At 44.9% G+C, this 23572-nt stretch overlaps 2 protein-coding genes across 8 annotated transcripts in view; one reads left to right on the plus strand and one right to left on the minus strand.

The window, feature by feature from the left end:
- Positions 1-795: 795 nt before the first annotated feature.
- LOC129864492 (E3 ubiquitin-protein ligase TRIM39) lies at positions 796-11637 on the plus strand. Its single transcript, XM_055936975.1, has 7 exons — positions 796-1314; positions 2449-2544; positions 3745-3978; positions 4079-4101; positions 5877-5995; positions 6315-6575; positions 10662-11637. Exons 1-7 carry the CDS (start codon positions 901-903, stop codon positions 10934-10936), a joined length of 1422 nt encoding a protein of 473 aa, XP_055792950.1. The 5' UTR covers positions 796-900; the 3' UTR covers positions 10937-11637.
- A 6864-nt stretch (positions 11638-18501) lies between these two features.
- Positions 18502-23572, minus strand: part of dpysl4 (dihydropyrimidinase like 4) — a 37448-nt gene continuing 32377 nt past the window's right edge. For 5 of the 7 annotated variants that reach the window (XM_055936982.1, XM_055936978.1, XM_055936976.1 and 2 more), the window contains 2 exons: positions 23196-23373; positions 18502-22171 (listed from right to left, as the gene is read on the minus strand). In XM_055936982.1, the coding sequence (XP_055792957.1) occupies positions 22080-22171; positions 23196-23373 (270 nt within the window). In that variant the 3' untranslated portion in view covers positions 18502-22079. The remainder of the gene's footprint in view (positions 22172-23195; positions 23374-23572) is intronic. The other 2 variants (XM_055936983.1, XM_055936977.1) reach the window with 1 other exon arrangement.

The raw sequence follows: 23572 nt of genomic DNA on the forward strand, positions 1-23572 counted from the left end.
CTAGGAAGAGTCTTGGTGGTTCCAAACTTCTTCCATTTAAGAATGATGGAGGCCACTGTGTTCTTGGGGACCTTCAATGCTGCAGAAATGTTTTGGTACCCTTCCCCAGATCTGTGCCTCGACACAGTCCTGTCTCGGAGCTCTACGGACAATTCCTTTGACCTCACGGCTTGGTTTTTGCTCTGACATTCACTGTCAACTGTGGGACCTTAAAAAGACAGGTGTGTACCTTTCCAAATCATGTCCAATCAATTGAACTTACTGCATGTGGACTCCAATCAAGTTGTAGAAACATCTCAAGGATGATCAATGGAAACAGGATGCACTTGAGCTCAAATTCGAGTCTCATAGCAAAGGGTCTGAATACTTATGTAAATAAGGTATTTATGTTTTTAATACATTTCTAAAAACCTATTTTCGCTTTGTCATTAAGGGCTATTGTGTGTAGATTGAGGAAGAGATTTTGTTATTTATTCCATTTTGGAATAAAACTCTTACGTAACAAAATGTTGAAAAAACTCTGAAAACTTTCAGAATGTGTGCTGTATCTTCCTCTATCTTGTTTACTAGAAAACCGTTTATCCACATGTTGATGTTGGGGTGGTGGATGATGAATACGTAGTTGAAACATTTTGACATTTCTTCTTAAGGGGTCGTGTTTCTGAGACTAGCCATTGAGCGCTGTCTGTCCGTCTGTCTAAAAACAGTAACACCTGACTATAAATAGCCACCAGGGGGGTTTCCTGTTGTGGCCAAACAGCACCAGTGATTGTGTAATCATTGCTACGCATTAAACATTAAGCAAGCTGCTGCAGAGAGTAGCAGAGCAACAGACCATAATACTGTAGCAAGAGGCACCTATCAAAGATCCAGTGATCAAGGAGAGATCAATCTGTTTCCATGGCGTCTGAGCAGCAAGGGGGTGATGAGCCCTCTCTCCCCAGGGAAGAGGCCGTGTGCCCGGGCTGTCAGGGATCAGGGACCCTGGTCCTGCCGTGTGGCCACAGCCTGTGTGAGGCCTGCCTGGGGCTGTGTGAGGGCGAGCTGGGCCAGGGGGGCTGTACGATCTGCTACGGCAAAGACCTGCTGGACTGCGTCCTGAACAGACTGCTGGACTCCCTGTTCCAAGGGCAGCCACGGCGGGCCAGGGATGGAGGGGTAGAGGACGGGGACAGGGAGATGTGTCCTCTGCATAGGGAGAGGCTGACATTGTATTGTGTGGAGGACAAGGAGATGGTGTGTGTGGAGTGTCAGAGCGAGGAGCACGACGACCACGAGTGTCGTCCCACGGAGGAGGCTGTGCACGACTGCAAGGTGAGAGTGTTGTGACTGACTACCTACACAGATACTCAGAGACGAAAGCGGAATTCAGAGTCCACAAACGCAGAGCTGCAATAGTTGACTGGCCAATTGTGACATAGTTACAACTGCTCTTCGGGGGAAGCACAGCCCAGCCGCACATCATCACTCCCAACCAACACGGCTCCACGAATATAACCAGAATTCATGTGAACATCACAGTTTTGAAAATATAGCTTGTCCAAAAAAAAGTGGTCTCTTGGCACACCTTACCCCACATATGAGGTAAATTGAGCCCGGGACAGGGTAAGTTAAGCCGCCTACAAATTTATGAACTGAATTAAATATTACCACTACCTTGTTAAAAACATGTCCATTGTTTTTCTCCCAAATCACAATCACTAAAAAAAAAAAATTGAAGCATCTTTGAACTCAGGCTTCACACCTAACAAACACGTTGTACTTTTGAAAACACTTTTAACACGGGCCAGGCCCTGTTGTTACCTCATATCCCAGATATAATGCCTTGGATTACGCCTGCGAAGAAAACATTTCAATTTGCTCACATTGACATTGGCTTAACCATTGGCTCAACCATTGGCTCAATCATTGGCTCAACCATTGGCTCAACCATTGGCTCAACCATTGGCTCAACCATTGGCTCAACCATTGGCTCAACCATTGGCTCAACCATCGGCTCAATTTATCCCAAGGAACACATTTTGACTATATTAGCCCACACAGCTACATGGATGCACTTTCATGCCAGGTTTATGACCTCATATTGACGCTGATAGAGACCCCAACTGATGTATAGAACAATCTTAAAATTATCTACTTTGGTTTAGATATAAACTTCATGAAACCGAGTTTTTTGGACCTCTTTCTTATCACTTTTCCCACGTGGTTTCTTCCTTCACAGACTCCATGAAATTAGGACCTCTTCCTAAATATACTGTCAAATTATACATTTTTGTATCATTTCCTAGAAACAAGGTTGGCTCAACTTACCCCTTTGGCTCAATTTACCCCACTCTCCCGTACAGTACAACTGATCTGACGTGGTTGTTAGAAACCCTGACCAGGTGAGATGGAGACAATCTTGGGTTGATCACTGACCTCTCTCTAACCATTGACCTCTGACCCCAGAGGGAGCTGACGTCTGCCCTGAGACCTCTACAGGAGAAGCTGGAGGCTCTGAACACTGTCAAACAGACCTGCGAGCAGTCAGCTGAACACATCAAGGTTAGGAGGGGTCAAAAGGCGTCAGATCCATCCGATAGACAGAACAATGGATCATTTCTGGGTTTGAATGTGACTAGTTGTGTGTCATACCATTGATCAAATATACTTCCATCAGGACTGTGAAATGGTAACAGCACAATAACTGGGATTGATGTTGAAACAGTAGATTCAGTCAAAATACATTATTAATATCATACAGCAGAAGTACATTATCATTGATATCAGACAGTAGATACAGCAGAAGTACATTATCATTGATATCAGACACTAAATCCAGTAGAATACATTATCATTGATATCAGACAGTAGATCCAGTCAAATACATTATCATTGATATCAGACAGTAGATCCAGTCGAATACATTATCATTGATATCAGACAGTAGATCCAGTAGAATACATTATCATTGATATCAGACAGTAGATACAGCAGAAGTACATTATCATTGATATCAGACAGTAGATCCAGTCGAATACATTATCATTGATATCAGACAGTAGATCCAGTCGAATACATTATCATTGATATCAGACAGTAGATCCAGTAGAATACATTATCATTGATATCAGACAGTAGATACAGCAGAAGTACATTATCATTGATATCAGACACTAAATCCAGTAGAATATATTATCATTGATATCAGACAGTAGATCCAGTCGAATACATTATCATTGATATCAGACAGTAGATCCAGTCGAATACATTATCATTGATATCAGACAGTAGATCCAGTAGAATACATTATCATTGATATCAGACAGTAGATACAGCAGAAGTACATTATCATTGATATCAGACAGTAGATCCAGTCGAATACATTATCATTGATATCAGACAGTAGATCCAGTCGAATACATTATCATTGATATCAGACAGTAGATCCAGTCGAATACATTATCATTGATATCAGACAGTAGATCCAGTTGAAGTACATTATCATTGATATCAGACAGTAGATCCAGTAGAATACATTATCATTGATATCAGACAGTAGATCCAGTTGAAGTACATTATCATTGATATCAGACAGTAGATCCAGTAGAAGTACATTATCATTGACATCATTTCCTGAGCTCCTAATTCCACTTGATAAACTGCTAAAGTATTGATAGAGATGAGGTCATTCGGATTCTCCTGCATCTCCTCCTTTCATTCCTTCTCTATCCTGTCATCCCCTATCCCCATTTACTCCTGCAGAGCCAGGCACAGCAGACCGAGCGCCTGGTGCAGCAGCAGTTTGAGAAGCTGCACCAGTTCCTCCGAGACGAGGAAGCTGCTGTGATCTCTGCTCTGAAGGAAGAGGAGCAGGAGAAGACCCAGAGGATGAGGGACCGGATAGACAGAACAACAGACCAGATCAACTCTCTAGCTGAGGTCATTGAGGCGACGGTGGAGGCCGTGGACACTGGTGATGACATATCCTTCCTCAAGGTACGGACTCATCAGAGAACAAGATCACAATATGAAAAGAGGTTGTAATATAAGGATATTATTGTTTGCCTTTCAAGTAAGACGTCATCTTTTCCATTAGAACTTCAAGAGGACCTCTGAGAGGTGGGTGTGTTGCTCTATTATTTTCCTTCGTAGTTGTGCATCTTGTAATCCCAGCACCTATAACCTAATCTCACCTATAACCTAATCTCACATCTCACCTATAACCTAATCTCACATCTCACCTACAACCTAATCTCACCTATAACCTAATCTCAGCACCTATAACCTAATATCACCTATAACCTAATCTCACCTACAACCTAATCTCACCTATAACCTAATCTCACCTACAACCTAATCTCAGCACCTATAACCTAATCTCACCTATAACCAAATCTCACCTATAAACTAATCTCACCTACAAACTAATCTCAGCACCTATAACCAAATCTCACCTATAAACTAATCTCACCTACAACCTAATCTCACCTATAACCTAATCTCACCTACAACCTAATCTCAGCACCTATAACCAAATCTCACCTATAAACTAATCTCACCTATAAACTAATCTCACCTTTAACCTAATCTCACCTACAACCTAATCTCAGCACCTATAACCAAATCTCACCTATAAACTAATCTCACCTATAAACTAATCTCACCTATAACCTAATCTCAGCACCTATAACCTAATATCACCTATAACCTAATCTCACCTATAAACTAATCTCACCTATAACCTAATCTCAGCACCTATAACCTAATCTCACCTATAACCAAATCTCACCTATAAACTAATCTCACCTACAAACTAATCTCAGCACCTATAACCAAATCTCACCTATAAACTAATCTCACCTACAACCTAATCTCACCTATAACCTAATCTCACCTACAACCTAATCTCAGCACCTATAACCTAATCTCACCTATAAACTAATCTCACCTATAAACTAATCTCACCTATAACCTAATCTCAGCACCTATAACCTAATATCACCTATAACCTAATCTCACCTATAACCTAATCTCACCTATAACCTAATCTCAGCACCTATAACCTAATCTCACCTATAACCTAATCTCAGCACCTATAACCTAATATCACCTATAACCTAATCTCAGCACCTATAACCTAATATCACCTATAACCTAATCTCACCTATAACCTAATCTCACCTATAACCAAATCTCACCTATAAACTAATCTCACCTATAACCTAATCTCACATATAACCTAATCTCACCTATAACCTAATCTCACCTATAACCTAATCTCACCTATAACCTAATCTCACATATAACCAAATCTCACCTATAAACTAATCTCACCTATAACCTGATCTCACATATAACCTAATCTCACCTATAACCTAATCTCACCTATAACCTAATCTCACCTATAACCTAATCTCACCTATAACCTAATCTCACCTTTAACCTAATCTCACCTATAACCTAATCTCACCTATAACCTAATCTCACCTATAACCTAATATCAGCACCTATAACCTAATCTCAGCACCTATAACCTAATCTCACCTATAACCTAATCTCACCTATAACCAAATCTCACCTATAACCTAATCTCACCTATAACCTAATCTCACCTATAACCTAATCTCACCTATAACCTAATCTCACCTATAACCAAATCTCACCTATAAACTAATCTCACCTATAACCTAATCTCACATATAACCTAATCTCACCTATAACCTAATCTCACCTATAACCTAATCTCACCTATAACCTAATCTCACCAATAACCTAATCTCAGCTACAACCAAATCTCACCTATAACCAAATTTTGTATGGGCTACCTCTGTCTGTCTGTCACAAGAGATTACACATTTTGTAAACCTGTTGAGACATGAACCTTCTTCTGACAGGACTCAGGTGACAGTAGAGGAGCCAGAGGAGGTGGCAGGAGCTCTGCTGGACGTCGCCAAACACCTGGGCTGTCTCAACTACAGAGTCTGGGAGAAGATGCAGGACGTCATTACATACAGTGAGTCGAGGGAGACGATAAGATCACAATACATGTGTGTTTTGAGTACTGTAGGAATGATAACTCAATGTACTCTCTGTCTCAGTCAATCATTCTCTCTCTCTCTCTCTCTCTCTCTCTCTCTCTCTCTCTCTCTCTCTCTCTCTCTCTCTCTCTCTCCCTCTTTCTCTCCCTATTTCTCTCCCTCTTTCTCTCCCTCTTTCTCTCCCTCTCTCTCTCCTTCTCTCTCTCCCTCTCTCTCTCCCTCTCTCCTTCTCTCTCTCCCTCTCTCTCTCCCTCTCTCTCCCTCCCTCTCTCTCCCTCCCTCCCTCCCTCCCAGCTCCTGTGACTCTGGACCCCAACACGGCTGATATCTGCCTGTCTCTGTCTGATGATCTGACCAGCCTGCGGTACACAGAGGAGAAGGAGAGACTGCCTGACAACCCAGAGAGGTTTTGTTACTATGAGTGTGTCCTGGGTTCCGAGGGCTTCAACTCCGGACGACACACCTGGGACGTGGAGGTGGGCGTGAACAGCGAGTGGGCCGTGGGCGTGGCACGGGAGACGGTCTCGAGGAAGGAGTGGTTCCCCCCGAGCCCAGGTACTGTCTCCTGCCATTGTGCCATTGAGCAGGGCACATAACTTCAACAACAAAACAACAGCTCTCCGTCCAGAGGCGCTGCTCAGTGGCTGACCCTGTGCCAATCGTTGTGAATGTGCAAAAAATCAACCTTTTCTCAAATGGACAATAAAGTATCTATTGGTTTGGCTGGGGTAGGCCGTCATTGTAAATAAGAATTTGTTCTTAATTGACTTGCCTAGTTAAATAAAGGTTAAATAATATATATATATATATATAATCTATTCTATTCCATTCTATTCTATTGCATTCTATCCTATTGCCTTCTATTCCATTCTATTCTATTGCATTCTGTTCTATTGCATTCTATTCTATGCCATTTTATTCTATTGCATTCTATTATATTATATTGCATTCTATTCTATTCCATTCTATTCTATTGCATTCTATTCTATTGCATTCTATTCTATTGCATTCTATTCTATTGCATTCTATTCCATTCTATTCTATTTTATTGCATTATATTCTATTGCATTCTATTCTATTGCATTCTATTCTATTGCATTCTATTCTATTCCATTCTATTCTATTGCATTCTATTCTATTCCATTCTGTTCTATTGCACTATATTCTATTGCATTCTATTATATTGCTGTCACGTTCCTGACCTATTTATGTTAGTTTTTGTGTGTTAGTTGGTCAGGACGTGAGGTTGGGTGGGCATTCTATGTTATCTGTTTCTATGTTGGTTTTGGTTTGCCTGGTATGGCTCTTGATTAGAGGCAGGTGGTTTGCGTTTGTCTCTAATTAAGAGTCATATTTAGGTAGGGCATTCTCACTGTTTGTTTGTGGGTGGTTGTCTCCTGTGATGTCTTCGTTTGTGTTCGATGTATTCACTTTTGGAGCTGTTTGGCTGTTCGTATGTTTCGATGTCCGTTCCTGTTCGTGAGTTTACGTTTGTCTATGTAAGTTTATGTTCAGGTTGCGTCAACGTCGTTTTGTTATTTTGTAAGTTTTGAAAGTGTTTTGTTTTGTTTAGTCTACGTCGTATTTGTAATAAAAATGGCTTATTTCCCTGACTCCGCATTTTGGTCCGAAGATCCTTCTCTCCTCACCTCATCCGAGGATGAGGAGAGCGACAGCTATAACAGAACCACCCACCAAATGTCCAGAACCAAGCAGTGTGACTACGAGCAGCGACCAAATAATCAGGACTCGTGGACTTGGGACGATGTTTTGGATGGAAAGGGTGTCTACACATGGGAGGAGATCCTAGCTGGTAGAGATCGCCTCCCATGGGAACAGCTGGAGGCACTGAGGAGAGCGGAGGCTACCGGAGAGAGGAACCGGAGCTATGAGGGAACGCGTCTGGCACGGAAGCCGAAAAAGCCCGTGAGTAACTCCCAAAAATTTCTTGGGGGGGGGCTAAAGGGTAGTGGGCCAAGGGCAGGTAGGAGACCTGCGCCCACTTCCCAGGCTCACCGTGGAGAGCGGGAGTACGGGCAGGCGCCGTGTTACGCAGTAGAGCGCACGGTGTCTCCTGTACGAGTGCATAGCCCGGTGCGGGTTATTCCACCTCCCCGCACTGGGAGGGCTAGATTGGGTATTGAGCCAGGTGTCATGAGGCCGGCTCAACGCATCTGGTCACCAGTGCGTCTACTCGGGCCGGCATACATGGCACCGGCCTTACGCATGGTTTCTCCGGTTCGCCTACATAGGCCGGTGCGGGTAATTCCACCTCCCCGCACTGGTCGGGCAACCGGGAGCATTCAACCAGGTAAGGTCGGGCAGGCTCAATGCTCAAGAGAGCCAGTACGCCTCCACGGTCCGGTATTTCCGGCACCACCTCCCCGCCCCAGCCTAGTACCTACAGTGTATACACTAGGCACTAGGCTACCAGTGCGTATCCTGAGCCCTGTTCCTCCTCCACGCACTCTCCCTGTAGTGCGTGTATCTAGCCCGGTGCCTCCAGTTCCGGTCCCACGCACTAAGCTACCAGTGCGTCTCCAGAGCCCTGAACCCACTGTATCTTCTCCCCCTACTAATCCTGATGTGCTTGTCCTCAGCCCGGTGTCACCAGTGCCGGTACCACGCATCAGGGATAGAGTAGGCTTTGAGAATACAGTGTGCCCTGTCCCTGCTCCCCGCACTAGTAGGAAGGTGCTTATCATTAGCACGGTGCCTCCAGTTCCGGCACCACGCACCAGGTCTACAGTGCGCCATATCCGGCCAGAGCCATCCGTCTCCCCAGCGCCATCTGAGCCATCCGTCTCCCCAGCGCCATCTGAGCCATCCGTCTCCCCAGCGCCATCTGAGCCATCTGTCTCCTCAGCGCCATCTGAGCCATCCGTCTCCCCAGCGCCATCTGAGCCATCCGTCTGCCAGGAGCCTGCAAAGCCGCCCGTCTGCCATGAGCCTGCAAAGCCGCCCGTCTGCCATGAGCCTACAGAGCCGTCAGCCAGACAGGAGCCGCTAGAGCCATCAGCCAGACAGGAGCCGCTAGAGCCGTCAGCCAGACAGGATCTGCCAGAGCCGCCAACCAGACAGGATCTGCCAGAGCCGCCAACCAGACAGGATCTGCCAGAGCCGCCAACCAGACAGGATCTGCCAGAGCCGCCAACCAGACAGGATCTGCCAGAGCCGCCAACCAGACAGGATCTGCCAGAGCCGCCAGCGAGCCATGAGCAGCCAGAGCCGTCAGAGCGCCATGAGCAGCCAGAGCCGTCAAAGAGCCATGAGCAGCCAGAGCCGTCAGTGAGCCATGAGCAGCCAGAGCCGTCAGAGAGCCATGAGCAGCCAGAGCCGTCAGAGCGCCATGAGCGTCGTGAGCCGTCAGCCTGCCATGAGCGTCGAGAGCCGTCAGCCTGCCATGAGCGTCGAGAGCCGTCAGCCTGCCATGAGCGTCGAGAGCCGTCAGCCTGCCATGAGCGTCGAGAGCCGTCAGCCTGCCATGAGCGTCGAGAGCCGTCAGCCTGCCATGAGCGTCGAGAGCTGTCAGCCTGCCATGAGCGTCGAGAGCCGTCAGCCAGCCATGAGCATCGAGAGTCGTCAGTCAGCCATGAGCTGCCCTTCAGCCTGAAAAGGCTGGATACCCAGAACTGCCCATCAGTCCAGAGCTGTCTCTCTGTCCGGAGCTGCCTTTCAGTCCGGAGTTGCCCCTCTATCCTAATCTCCCTCTCTATCTTCATCTATCTCTATAGTCTTATCTATCCCTCTATCTTGATTTATCTCTCTGTCCTGGTGTTATCCTTATTAAATATATTATTAAGAGAATTGTGTGGGGGAAAAAAGAGGGTGGACATTCTTTGTGGGAGGAAGTTAGGATGGATTATGGTGGGGTGGGAACCGCGCCCGGAGCCTGAGCCACCACCGTGGTTAGATGCCCACCCAGACCCTCCCCTAGACTTTGTGCTGGTGCGTCCGGAGTTCGCACCTTGTGGGGGGGGTACTGTCACGTTCCTGACCTATTTATGTTAGTTTTTGTGTGTTAGTTGGTCAGGACGTGAGGTTGGGTGGGCATTCTATGTTATCTGTTTCTATGTTGGTTTTGGTTTGCCTGGTATGGCTCTTGATTAGAGGCAGGTGGTTTGCGTTTGTCTCTAATTAAGAGTCATATTTAGGTAGGGCATTCTCACTGTTTGTTTGTGGGTGGTTGTCTCCTGTGTCTGTGTCAATGTTTGCACCATACGGGACTGTTTACGGTTTGTTCATTTCATGTAGTCTGTTCCTGTTCATTTCGTTCTTCACGTTGTATGTAAGTTCGTCGTTCAGGTCTGTCTACTTTCGTTTTGTTATTTTGTATCATTTTCAAGTATAGTTCGTTTTGTCTTGTTAAATAAATTCATCATGTCATTTCAACGCGCTGCACCTTGGTTCAATCCCTGCTCCTCCTCTTCTGATGAAGAGGAGGAGGATTATCGTAACAATTGCATTATATTCTATTCCATTCTATTCTATTGCATTCTATTCTATTGCATTCTATTCTATTCCATTCTATTCTATTGCATTCTATTCTATTCCATTCTGTTCTATTGCATTATATTCTATTGCATTCTAATATATTGCATTCTATTCTATTCCATTCTATTCTATTGCATTCTATTCTAGAGAGGGGCCTGTGGACCATCTGTTACTATGGAGGTGAATACCGCGCCCGCACGGCCAGCGCCACCCCCCTGGTCCTGAAGAGAAGGCCCCTGGAGGTCAGAGTGCAGCTGGACTGGGACAGAGGCAGGGTCATCTTCTCCGACGCCTCAGACAACACGCTCATCTACAAGTTCCAACACAAGTTCACCCAGAGAGTGTTCCCTTACTTCTCCAACACCTGCAAGAGACATCCTCTGAGGATCTCCGCCGGGAAGGTGTCAGTGACAGCGGAGTAACTTGGTTTATTAATTAAGAGCTGATTTGGTAAACCTATAGTTAGGGACATTAAAAAGCCGTTGCTGCAGAACAGGTAAAAACATTTGCTTCAAAGTGGATGCATCTCTGCCGCCGCAAAGGCTTTTTGAAAAAGTCACTTTTTAATGCAGCTACGTGACTGCTTTCTGTCTCTCTGGGTTCTAATCTCAATAGATAATTACTCTCTCTCTCTCTCTTAGTGTTCTAATTTAAATAGATCATTACTGACTTGTGCCGCAATGTAAACAAGCATGCTATAAAAGATCTTTAGTCTTTACATCACAGTGTATGAATGCAGGGCTTGAATGACCTCTATGTGATTTGCACTCATTTCATTTAACAGTAGCAATGTGGTGCATTATATGGTTTCTATGACAGGGGACAGTATATGGTTTCTATGACAGGGGACAGTATATGGTTTCTATGACAGGGTACAGTATATGGTTTCTATGACAGGGGACAGTATATGGTTTCTATGACAGGGGACAGTATATGGTTTCTATGACAGGGGACAGTATATGGTTTCTATGACAGGGGACAGTATATGGTTTCTATGACAGGGGACAGTATATGGTTTCTATGACAGGGTACAGTATATGGTTTCTATGACAGGGGACAGTATATGGTTTCTATGACAGGGGACAGTATATGGTTTCTATGACAGGGGACAGTATATGGTTTCTATGACAGGGGACAGTATATGGTTTCTATGACAGGGGACAGTATATGGTTTCTATGACAGGGGACAGTATATGGTTTCTATGACAGGGGACAGTATATGGTTTCTATGACAGGGGACAGTATATGGTTTCTATGACAGGGGACAGTATATGGTTTCTATGACAGGGGACAGTATATGGTTTCTATGACAGGGGACAGTATATGGTTTCTATGACAGGGGACAGTATATGGTTTCTATGACAGGGGACAGTATATGGTTTCTATGACAGGGGACAGTATATGGTTTCTATGACAGGGGACAGTATATGGTTTCTATGACAGGGGACAGTATATGGTTTCTATGACAGGGGACAGTATATGGTTTCTATGACAGGGGACAGTATATGGTTTCTATGACAGGGGACAGTATATGGTTTCTATGACAGGGGACAGTATATGGTTTCTATGACAGGGTACAGTATATGGTTTCTATGACAGGGGACAGTATATGGTTTCTATGACAGGGGACAGTATATGGTTTCTATGACAGGGGACAGTATATGGTTTCTATGACAGGGGACAGTATATGGTTTCTATGACAGGGGACAGTATATGGTTTCTATGACAGGGGACAGTATATGGTTTCTATGACAGGGGACAGTATATGGTTTCTATGACAGGGGACAGTATATGGTTTCTATGACAGGGGACAGTATATGGTTTCTATGACAGGGGACAGTATATGGTTTCTATGACAGGGGACAGTATATGGTTTCTATGACAGGGGACAGTATATGGTTTCTATGACAGGGGACAGTATATGGTTTCTATGACAGGGGACAGTATATGGTTTCTATGACAGGGGACAGTATATGGTTTCTATGACAGGGGACAGTATATGGTTTCTATGACAGGGGACAGTATATGGTTTCTATGACAGGGGACAGTATATGGTTTCTATGACAGGGGACAGTATATGGTTTCTATGACAGGGGACAGTATATGGTTTCTATGACAGGGGACAGTATATGGTTTCTATGACAGGGGACAGTATATGATTTCTATGACAGGGGACAGTATATGGTTTCTATGACAGGGGACAGTATATGGTTTCTATGACAGGGGACAGTATATGGTTTCTATGACAGGGGACAGTATATGGTTTCTATGACAGGGGACAGTATATGGTTTCTATGACAGGGGACAGTATATGGTTTCTATGACAGGGGACAGTATAAAAGGCTTTTGTAACTTTTGATATACACTGTATTGTTTGAATAAAAGGTTTAGCTTGTTTTCCTGTCTCATGCTTTCAGGATAATTTTTGCACGAAAATGATTGTAGTTAGGCAGGCCTAAAGTACTGTAACAATGTTAAAATGAAACATACAACTGTTTTAAAACCTATTTTTTGATGGACAATGTGATCATTAGGCTGTTGACCTGTCCAGAGCTTGTCCATATGAACGAACATAAAGACATATAAAGGCATTGGATCTGTTGTGGATGTGTGTCAGTGGTTTTCAGAGCAGAGTGATGGAAGGAGTGTAACCTTTCAGAGCAGAGCGATGGAGCGTAACCTTTCAGAGCAGAGTGATGGAGCGTAACCTTTCAGAGCAGAGTGAGGGAGCGTAACCTTTCAGAGCAGAGTGATGGAGCATAACCTTAAAGAGCAGAGTGATGGATTGTAACCTTTCAGAGCAGAGTGATGGATTGTAACCTTTCAGAGCAGAGTGATGGAGAGTAACCTTTCAGAGCAGAGTGATGGAGCGTAACCTTTCAGAGCAGAGTGATGGAGCGTAACCTTTCAGAGCAGAGTGAGGGAGCGTAACCTTTCAGAGCAGAGTGAGGGAGCGTAACCTTTCAGAGCAGAGTGATGGAGCGTAACCTTTCAGAGCAGAGTGATGGAGCGTAACCTTTCAGAGCAGAGTGATGGAGCGTAAACTTTCAGAGCAGAGTGATGGAGCGTAACCTTTCAGAGCAGAGTGATGGAGCGTAACCTTTCAGAGCAGAGTGATGGAGCGTAACCTTTCAGAGCAGAGTGATGGAGGGTAACCTTTCAGAGCAGAGTGATGGAGCGTAACCTTTCAGAACAGAGTGATGGAGCGTAACCTTTCAGAACAGAGTGATGGAGCGTAACCTTTCAGAGCAGAGTGATGGAGAGTAACCTTTCAAGGCAGAGTGATGGAGCGTAACCTTTCAGAGCAGAGCGATGGAGCGTAACCTTTCAGAGCAGAGCGATGGAGCGTAACCTTTCAGAGCAGAGTGATGGAGCGTAACCTTTCAGAGCAGAGTGATGGAGCGTAACCTTTCAGAGCAGAGTGAGGTAGCGTAACCTTTCAGAGCAGAGTGATGGAGCGTAACCTTTCAGAGCAGAGTGAGGTAGCGTAACCTTTCAGAGCAGAGTGATGGAGCGTAACCTTTCAGAGCAGAGTGACGGAGCGTAACCTTTCAGAGCAGAGTGATGGAGCGTAACCTTTCAGAGCAGAGTGATGGAGCGTAACCTTTCAGAGCAGAGTGACGGAGCGTAACCTTTCAGAGCAGAGTGACGGAGCGTAACCTTTCCGGGGCAGAGTGATGGAGAATAACCTTTCAGAGCAGAGTGATGGAGCGTAACCTTTCAGAGCAGAGTGATGGAGCGTAACCTTTCAGAGCAAAGTGATGGAGCGTAACCTTTCAGAGCAGAGTGATGGAGGGTAACAATTTCAGAGCAGAGTGACGGAGCGTAACCATTGAGAGCAAAGTGATGGAGCGTAACCTTTCAGAGCAGAGTGACGGAGCGTAACCTTTCAGAGCAGAGTGAGGTAGCGTAACCTTTCAGAGCAGAGTGATGGAGCGTAACCTTTCAGAGCAGAGTGACGGAGCGTAACCTTTCAGAGCAGAGTGACGGAGCGTAACCTTTCAGAGCAGAGTGACGGACCGTAACCTTTCAGAGCAGAGTGATGGAGCGTAACCTTTCAGAGCAGAATGATGGAGTGTAACCTTTCAGAGCAGAGTGATGGAGCGTAACCTTTCAGAGCAGAGTGATGGAGCGTAACCTTTCAGAGCAGAGTGATGGAGCGTAACCTTTCAGAGCAGAGTGATGGAGCGTAACCTTTCAGAGCAGAGTGATGGAGCGTAACCTTTCAGAGCAGAGTGATGGAGCGTAACCTTTCAGAGCAGAGTGATGGAGGGTAACCTTTCAGAGCAGAGTGATGGAGGGTAACCTTTCAGAGCAGAGTGAGGGAGAGTAACCTTTCAGAGCAGAGTGATGGATTGTAACCTTTCAGAGCAGAGTGATGGGCGTAACCTTTCAGAGCAGAGTGATGGAGCGTAACCTTTCAGAGCAGAGTGATGGAGCGTAACCTTTCAGAGCAGAGTGAGGGAGGGTAACCTTTCAGAGCAGAGTGATGGAGGGTAACCTTTCAGAGCAGAGTGAGGGAGAGTTCTTTCAGAGCAGAGTGATGGAGGGTAACCTTTCAGAGCAGAGTGAGGGAGTGTAACCTTTCAGAGCAGAGCGATGGAGCGTAACCTTTCAGAGCAGAGTGATGGAGAGTAACCTTTCAAGGCAGAGTGATGGAGCGTAACCTTTCAGAGCAGAGCGATGGAGCGTAACCTTTCAGAGCAGGGTGATGGAGCGTAACCTTTCAGAGCAGAGTGATGGAGCGTAACCTTTCAGAGCAGAGTGATGGAGCGTAACCTTTCAGAGCAGAGTGAGGTAGCGTAACCTTTCAGAGCAGAGTGATGGAGCGTAACCTTTCAGAGCAGAGTGAGGTAGCGTAACCTTTCAGAGCAGAGTGATGGAGCGTAACCTTTCAGAGCAGAGTGATGGAGCGTAACCTTTCAGAGCAGAGTGATGGAGCGTAACCTTTCAGAGCAGAGTGATGGAGCGTAACCTTTCAGAGCAGAGTGACGGAGCGTAACCTTTCAGAGCGGAGTGACGGAGCGTAACCTTTCAGAGCAGAGTGATGGAGCGTAACCTTTCCGGGGCAGAGTGATGGAGAATAACCTTTCAGAGCAGAGTGATGGAGCGTAACCTTTCAGAGCAGAGTGATGGAGCGTAACCTTTCAGAGCAGAGTGATGGAAGGTAACCTTTCAGAGCAGAGTGAGGGAGCGTAACCTTTCAGAGCAGAGTGATGGAGCGTAACCTTTCAGAGCAGAGTGATGGAGGGTAACAATTTCAGAGCAGAGTGACGGAGCGTAACCTTTCAGAGCAGAGTGATGGAGCGTAACCTTTCAGAGCAGAGTGACGGAGCGTAACCTTTCAGAGCAGAGTGAGGTAGCGTAACCTTTCAGAGCAGAGTGATGGAGCGTAACCTTTCAGAGCAGAGTGACGGAGCGTAACCTTTCAGAGCAGAGTGACGGAGCGTAACCTTTCAGAGCAGAGTGATGGAGCGTAACCTTTCAGAGCAGAGTGATGGAGCGTAACCTTTCAGAGCAGAATGATGGAGTGTAACCTTTCAGAGCAGAGTGATGGAGAGTAACCTTTCAAGGCAGAGTGATGGAGCGTAACCTTTCAGAGCAGAGCGATGGAGCGTAACCTTTCAGAGCAGAGTGATGGAGCGTAACCTTTCAGAGCAGAGTGATGGAGCGTAACCTTTCAGAGCAGAGTGATGGAGCGTAACCTTTCAGAGCAGAGTGAGGTAGCGTAACCTTTCAGAGCAGAGTGATGGAGCGTAACCTTTCAGAGCAGAGTGAGGTAGCGTAACCTTTCAGAGCAGAGTGATGGAGCGTAACCTTTCAGAGCAGAGTGATGGAGCGTAACCTTTCAGAGCAGAGTGATGGAGCGTAACCTTTCAGAGCAGAGTGATGGAGCGTAACCTTTCAGAGCAGAGTGACGGAGCGTAACCTTTCAGAGCGGAGTGACGGAGCGTAACCTTTCAGAGCAGAGTGATGGAGCGTAACCTTTCCGGGGCAGAGTGATGGAGAATAACCTTTCAGAGCAGAGTGATGGAGCGTAACCTTTCAGAGCAGAGTGATGGAGCGTAACCTTTCAGAGCAGAGTGATGGAAGGTAACCTTTCAGAGCAGAGTGAGGGAGCGTAACCTTTCAGAGCAGAGTGATGGAGCGTAACCTTTCAGAGCAGAGTGATGGAGGGTAACAATTTCAGAGCAGAGTGACGGAGCGTAACCTTTCAGAGCAGAGTGATGGAGCGTAACCTTTCAGAGCAGAGTGACGGAGCGTAACCTTTCAGAGCAGAGTGAGGTAGCGTAACCTTTCAGAGCAGAGTGATGGAGCGTAACCTTTCAGAGCAGAGTGACGGAGCGTAACCTTTCAGAGCAGAGTGACGGAGCGTAACCTTTCAGAGCAGAGTGATGGAGCGTAACCTTTCAGAGCAGAGTGATGGAGCGTAACCTTTCAGAGCAGAATGATGGAGTGTAACCTTTCAGAGCAGAGTGATGGAGAGTAACCTTTCAAGGCAGAGTGATGGAGCGTAACCTTTCAGAGCAGAGCGATGGAGCGTAACCTTTCAGAGCAGAGTGATGGAGCGTAACCTTTCAGAGCAGAGTGATGGAGCGTAACCTTTCAGAGCAGAGTGATGGAGCGTAACCTTTCAGAGCAGAGTGAGGTAGCGTAACTTTTCAGAGCAGAGTGATGGAGCGTAACCTTTCAGAGCAGAGTGAGGTAGCGTAACCTTTCAGAGCAGAGTGATGGAGCGTAACCTTTCAGAGCAGAGTGATGGAGCGTAACCTTTCAGAGCAGAGTGATGGAGCGTAACCTTTCAGAGCAGAGTGACGGAGCGTAACCTTTCAGAGCAGAGTGACGGAGCGTAACCTTGGGATCATTGTCCATTTGGAAGACCCATTTGCGAACAAGCTTTAACTTCCTGACTGATGTCTTGAGATGTTGCTTCAATATATCCACATAATTTTTATACCTCATGATGCCATCTATTTTGTGAAGTACACCAGTCCCTCCTGCAGCAAAGCACCCCCACAACATGATGCTGCCACCCCCGTGCTTCATGGTTGGAATGGTGTTCTTCGGCTTGCAAGCCTCCCCCTTTTTCCTCCAAACATAATGATGGTCATTATGGCCAAACAATTCTATTTTTGTTTCATCAGAACAGAGGACATTTCTCCAAAAAGTACAATATTTGTCCCCATTTGCAGTTGCAAACTGTAGTCTGGCTTTTTTATGGCGGTTTTGGAGCAGTGGCTGCTTGCTTGCTGAGCGGCCTTTCAGGTTATATCGATATAGGACTCGTTTTACTGTGGATATAGATACCTTTGTACCCGTTTCCTCCAGCATCCTCACAAGGTCCTTTGCTGTTGTTCTGGGATTGATTTGCACTTTTCACACCAAAGTAAGTTAATCTCTAAGAGACAGAACGTGTCTCCTTCCTGAGCGGTATGATGGCTGCGTGGTCCCATGGTGTTTATACTTGCGTATTATTGTTTGTACAGATGAACGTGGTACCTTCGGGTATTTGGAAATTTCTCCAAAGGATCAACCAGACTTGTGGAGGTCTACAATTTATTTTCTGAGGTCTTGGCTGATTTCTTTTGATATCCCCATGATGTCAAGCAAAGAGGCACTGAGTTTGAAGTTAGGCCTTGAAATACATCCACAGGTACACCTCCAATTGACTTAAATGATGTCAATTAGCCCATCAGAAGCCATGACATAATTTTCTGGAATTTTCCAAGCTGTTTAAAGGCACAGTCAACTTAGTGTATGTAAAATAATCTGTCTGTAAACAAATGTTGGAAAAATGACTCGTGTCATGCACTAAGTAGATGTCGTAACCGACTTGCTAAAATTATACTTTGTTTACAAGATATTTGTGGAGTGGTTGAAAAACAACTTTTAATGACTCCAACCTAAGTGGATGTAAACTTCCGACTTCAACTGTATATAAGACATGTTATGACATTGTCATTACAAAATAACCAATATAAACCAATTACACTTATTCCCCCTCAAACTTTATTCAGGACATGCGTACATTAGATTTCGGGACACAAATCATATTTCCATTGGACACAGAAACAGTAGAAAAAGACTTAATTGACCACTTCATTTGCCCTTTTTTATGTGACCACTTAACGAACGTAAACGACCTTTCCAAAGCCTGACTGAGTATACCGAGTTACAGCACTGTTGAACAAGAACAACCTTACTGTTGGTGGTCTATTTGGGCGACAAAAAACAAAATGTCCGCTTTCTCAACCGGACCATGTAAAAGTACAAACGTGAAGTCTACAAAAGAGAAAGGAAATGGTAGAAAATTAAATAAAATCATTACAAATAAGAGTCAGGTTTTAAAAAAGCTAAAGACTTTTAAAACCACTGTTTATTGTTCACAGCTCCACGTATCCCTGTGTATCTTGGCTATAACGTGGGTGTTCAATAGCCTGGAATCCTGACTGCTATGCTCTGTTTCACCAAGTCAGTGGAGCATTCAGTATGGCTTAACCAGGCTAGGGTTTCAAAGCACCAGATGTTTCGTCTTTATATACAAAAATATAAAAGTTACACAATGACAGTGGAACATGGCTGTGCTATAAAGACAAAAACACAGAACCAGTGTACAGATGATATGGGCTTCCCTGTAACTCCTATATAGACATGAAGGATTAAATAAGTTCTTATCCTGACTGACTGAATAGAAGGATTGGTGAAGTTCCTATTCTGACTGACTGAATAGAAGGATTGGTGAAGTTCCTATTCTGACTGACTGAATAGAAGGATTGGTGAAGTTCCTATTCTGACTGACTGAATAGAAGGATTGGTGAAGTTCCTATTCTGACTGACTGAATAGAAGGATTGGTGAAGTTCCTATTCTGACTGACTGAATAGAAGGATTGGTGAAGTTCTTATTCTGACTGACTGAATAGAAGGATTGGTGAAGTTCCTATTCTGACTGACTGACTAGAAGGATTGGTGAAGTTCCTATTCTGACTGACTGACTGACTAGAAGGATTGGTGAAGTTCCTATTCTGACTGACTGAATAGAAGGATTGGTGAAGTTCCTATTCTGACTGACTGAATAGAAGGATTGGTGAAGTTCTTATTCTGACTGAATAGAAGGATTGGTGAAGTTCTTATTCTGACTGAATAGAAGGATTGGTGAAGTTCTTATTCTGACTGAATAGAAGGATTGGTGAAGTTCTTATTCTGACTGAATAGAAGGATTGGTGAAGTTCCTATTCTGACTGACTGAATAGAAGGATTGGTGAAGTTCTTATTCTGACTGACTGAATAGAAGGATTGGTGAAGTTCCTATTCTGACTGACTGACTGACTAGAAGGATTGGTGAAGTTCCTATTCTGACTGACTGAATAGAAGGATTGGTGAAGTTCCTATTCTGACTGACTGAATAGAAGGATTGGTGAAGTTCCTATTCTGACTGACTGAATAGAAGGATTGGTGAAGTTCCTATTCTGACTGACTGAATAGAAGGATTGGTGAAGTTCTTATTCTGACTGAATAGAAGGATTGGTGAAGTTCCTATTCTGACTGAATAGAAGGATTGGTGAAGTTCCTATTCTGACTGACTGACTAGAAGGATTGGTGAAGTTCCTATTCTGACTGACTGACTAGAAGGATTGGTGAAGTTCCTATTCTGACTGACTGAATAGAAGGATTGGTGAAGTTCCTATTCTGACTGACTGAATAGAAGGATTGGTGAAGTTCCTATTCTGACTGACTGACTAGAAGGATTGGTGAAGTTCCTATTCTGACTGACTGAATAGAAGGATTGGTGAAGTTCTTATTCTGACTGACTGACTGACTAGAAGGATTGGTGAAGTTCCTATTCTGACTGACTGAATAGAAGGATTGGTGAAGTTCCTATTCTGACTGACTGAATAGAAGGATTGGTGAAATTCTTATTCTGACTGACTGAATAGAAGGATTGGTGAAGTTCTTATTCTGACTGACTGAATAGAAGGATTGGTGAAATTCTTATTCTGACTGACTGAATAGAAGGATTGGTGAAGTTCCTATTCTGACTGACTGAATAGAAGGATTGGTGAAGTTCTTATTCTGACTGACTGACTGACTGACTAGAAGGATTGGTGAAGTTCCTATTCTGACTGACTGAATAGAAGGATTGGTGAAGTTCCTATTCTGACTGACTGAATAGAAGGATTGGTGAAGTTCCTATTCTGACTGACTGAATAGAAGGATTGGTGAAGTTCTTATTCTGACTGACTGACTGACTGACTAGAAGGATTGGTGAAGTTCCTATTCTGACTGACTGAATAGAAGGATTGGTGAAGTTCCTATTCTGACTGACTGAATAGAAGGATTGGTGAAGTTCTCATTCTGACTGACTGACTGACTAGAAGGATTGGTGAAGTTCTTATTCTGACTGACTGACTAGAAGGATTGGTGAAGTTCCTATTCTGACTGACTGAATAGAAGGATTGGTGAAGTTCCTATTCTGACTGACTGACTAGAAGGATTGGTGAAGTTCCTATTCTGACTGACTGACTAGAAGGATTGGTGAAGTTCCTATTCTGACTGACTGAATAGAAGGATTGGTGAAGTTCCTATTCTGACTGACTGACTAGAAGGATTGGTGAAGTTCCTATTCTGACTGACTGACTAGAAGGATTGGTGAAGTTATTTTTCTGACTGACTGAATATACCATGGAAGCAAAGTTAGCGCACCTGCATCGGGATAAATCATCATAATAATAGTAAGACAAGTGTGACTAGAGGACTGTCCCTACAGTCTGTTCACAGTAACAGTAATACACACTTATTTTCCTTGTTGTATTTGTAATGAGTAACGATGAAGAGGAAGAGCAATGCATAACAGTAAGAGACGGTAAGATGAAGCCTAAATAGCCTACAGCCATGACTAAATAACAGCAGAGAGAGAGACAACAAGTTCGCGTTAGTCTGAAATGGCACTCTATTCCCTAGATAGTGCACTAGAGGACAAAAGTAGTGCGCTATCTAGGGAATAGAGTTCCATGTGGAACTCAACTACAGAGTTTCTTAGAAGCGCTGAAGCGAAAGCAGAAGCAGGCATCACTACGACGAGAGAGAGCTGAGAGGCATTCTGTGTTCTAAAGAAAACTACTTTCGTCTACGACTCATTTATCACCATGTTAGTAAAGCTATAGTGAAGTCGAGGAGATGAGAGAGAGAGAAAGTTATCTGACTGAGGAGACAGAGACTGTTTAAGGTGCATGCTACGGAGATCTGACAGGGGACAGTTGACTATTGATGGGTGATGAGATGAATTGATCACAATATTGATAAGGGATAACAGATCAAAGTACTAAGTTGGTGTGTCTACCATAGACCAGAATGACTGGTAACTACTAGTGGTAATTGTAGTTCTACGCTGTATACTGTTTTACAGTTGTATCTGAGAAGAAGATTGCATGTTCAGGTTTCACTGTTGAGTTGAGTTCTGGAAGCCAGGTGAGATTTGTTTTGATTGATGGTAGTTGGTTGTTGCTACAGTAGTTGATGTATCGTTCTCCCTACAGCAGACGCGAGAGGAGCAAGGAGCTCCCGGGTTCACGACAGGGTGGTGATATTGGAGCGGCCACCGGGTGGCGCCACGATCCTCTGTGCTGAGCGTCGGGGGATGTGGTCGTCAATCTGAGTTCCTGTTTCGGAGAACAAGAACAAAGACCCGTTACAAACAATTGAGTACATTTTGTGTTCTGATAGGGGCAAGGCAGTATAACTAGGATTTTAAATAACCATTGTACAGCTTCCCAAATCCCTGACCTTAGATGTAACTACAGCTATAATGTAGCTATGGCTATAATTGGTCCTGTGTGGTTCAACAGAGACAGTAAACAGAGCTACAAGTTAGACCGTCATAAGACTGACAGGATAGACATGACTCCCAATTAGAAAGATGATTGGCTGAAACAAGGGAATGGGAGTGAGATGGTCAGAGTGAGAGAGAAGGAGGGAGAGGGGAGGAAGACGAAGAGTGTGGAAGAGAGGGAGATGGGGGGGAGAGAGAGTGAGAAGGGAGAGAGATGGGGGAGAGAGAGTGAGAAGAGAGGGAGATGGGGGGGGGAGAGAGTGAGAAGGGAGAGAGAGTGAGAAGGGAGAGAGATGGGGGAGAGAGAGTGAGAAGGGAGAGAGATGGGGGAGGGAGAGAGATGGGGGAGAGAGAGTGAGAAGGGAGAGAGATGGGGGGGAAGAGAGAGTGAGAAGAGAGGGAGATGGGGGGAGAGAGAGTGAGAAGGGAGAGAGATGGGGGAGAGAGAGTGAGAAGGGAGAGAGATGAGGGAGAGAGAGTGAGAAGGGAGAGAGATGGGGGGGAGAGAGAGTGAGAAGGGAGAGAGATGGGGGGAGAGAGAGTGAGACGGGAGAGAGATGGGGGGGAGAGAGAGTGAGAAGGGAGAGAGATGGGGGGGAGAGAGAGTGAGAAGGGAGAGAGAGAGAGATTAGGATGCTTATAGACAGAGACGCTGAGAGAAACGGAAGGACAAAGAAATAGTTAAATAATAGAACCCTGACATCAAGATAAACGGAGATGTGCAGTTTCCTGTCTGGTACTTCCAGAGACTGAAAGAGATTTGATCTTAATGAGAATAACCCTGTATAAATAAAGGTTAAATTTAAAAAGTGAGGAGAAACATCCATACCCAGTAAAGAGTAAACAAAGCTTACCCATACCGGATAGAGTGAAACTAGACCGGTGCAGGTCCCTGGTGGGGCCGAGGGGGCCCTTCCCTGGGCACTGGGGCCCCCTGCTGGAGGGAGTGGCCGGCACTGACTTAGTCATGCTGATGACATCATGGACCGGTCCATCATAGTTCCCTCGGGGGACGCCACGGGCATCAGCCATCTGAAGAGGGAGGAGAATGTCATGTTAAGGATCATGTAGATCATCAGCCATCTGAAGAGGGAGGAGAATGTCATGTTAAGGATAATGTAGATCATCAACCATCTGGAGAGAATGTCATCTTAGGATAATGTAGATCATCAACCATCTGGAGAGAATGTCATGTTAGGATAATGTAAAGCATCAACCATCTTGAGAGAAT

This window comes from Salvelinus fontinalis, chromosome 1 (assembly GCF_029448725.1).
Source record: "Salvelinus fontinalis isolate EN_2023a chromosome 1, ASM2944872v1, whole genome shotgun sequence".
NCBI classification, from domain to species: Eukaryota; Metazoa; Chordata; class Actinopteri; order Salmoniformes; family Salmonidae; genus Salvelinus; species Salvelinus fontinalis.

Excerpts from the sequence above, each read along its gene's own strand:
- LOC129864492 (XM_055936975.1), top strand. The coding sequence starts at position 901 with ATGGCGTCTGAGCAGCAAGGGGGTGATGAGCCCTCTCTCCCCAGGGAA. Across the intron at positions 2,545-3,744 it reads AGTCAGCTGAACACATCAAG|AGCCAGGCACAGCAGACCGA; the intron begins GTTAGGAGGGGT and ends TTACTCCTGCAG. Across the intron at positions 6,576-10,661 it reads GTGGTTCCCCCCGAGCCCAG|AGAGGGGCCTGTGGACCATC; the intron begins GTACTGTCTCCT and ends ATTCTATTCTAG.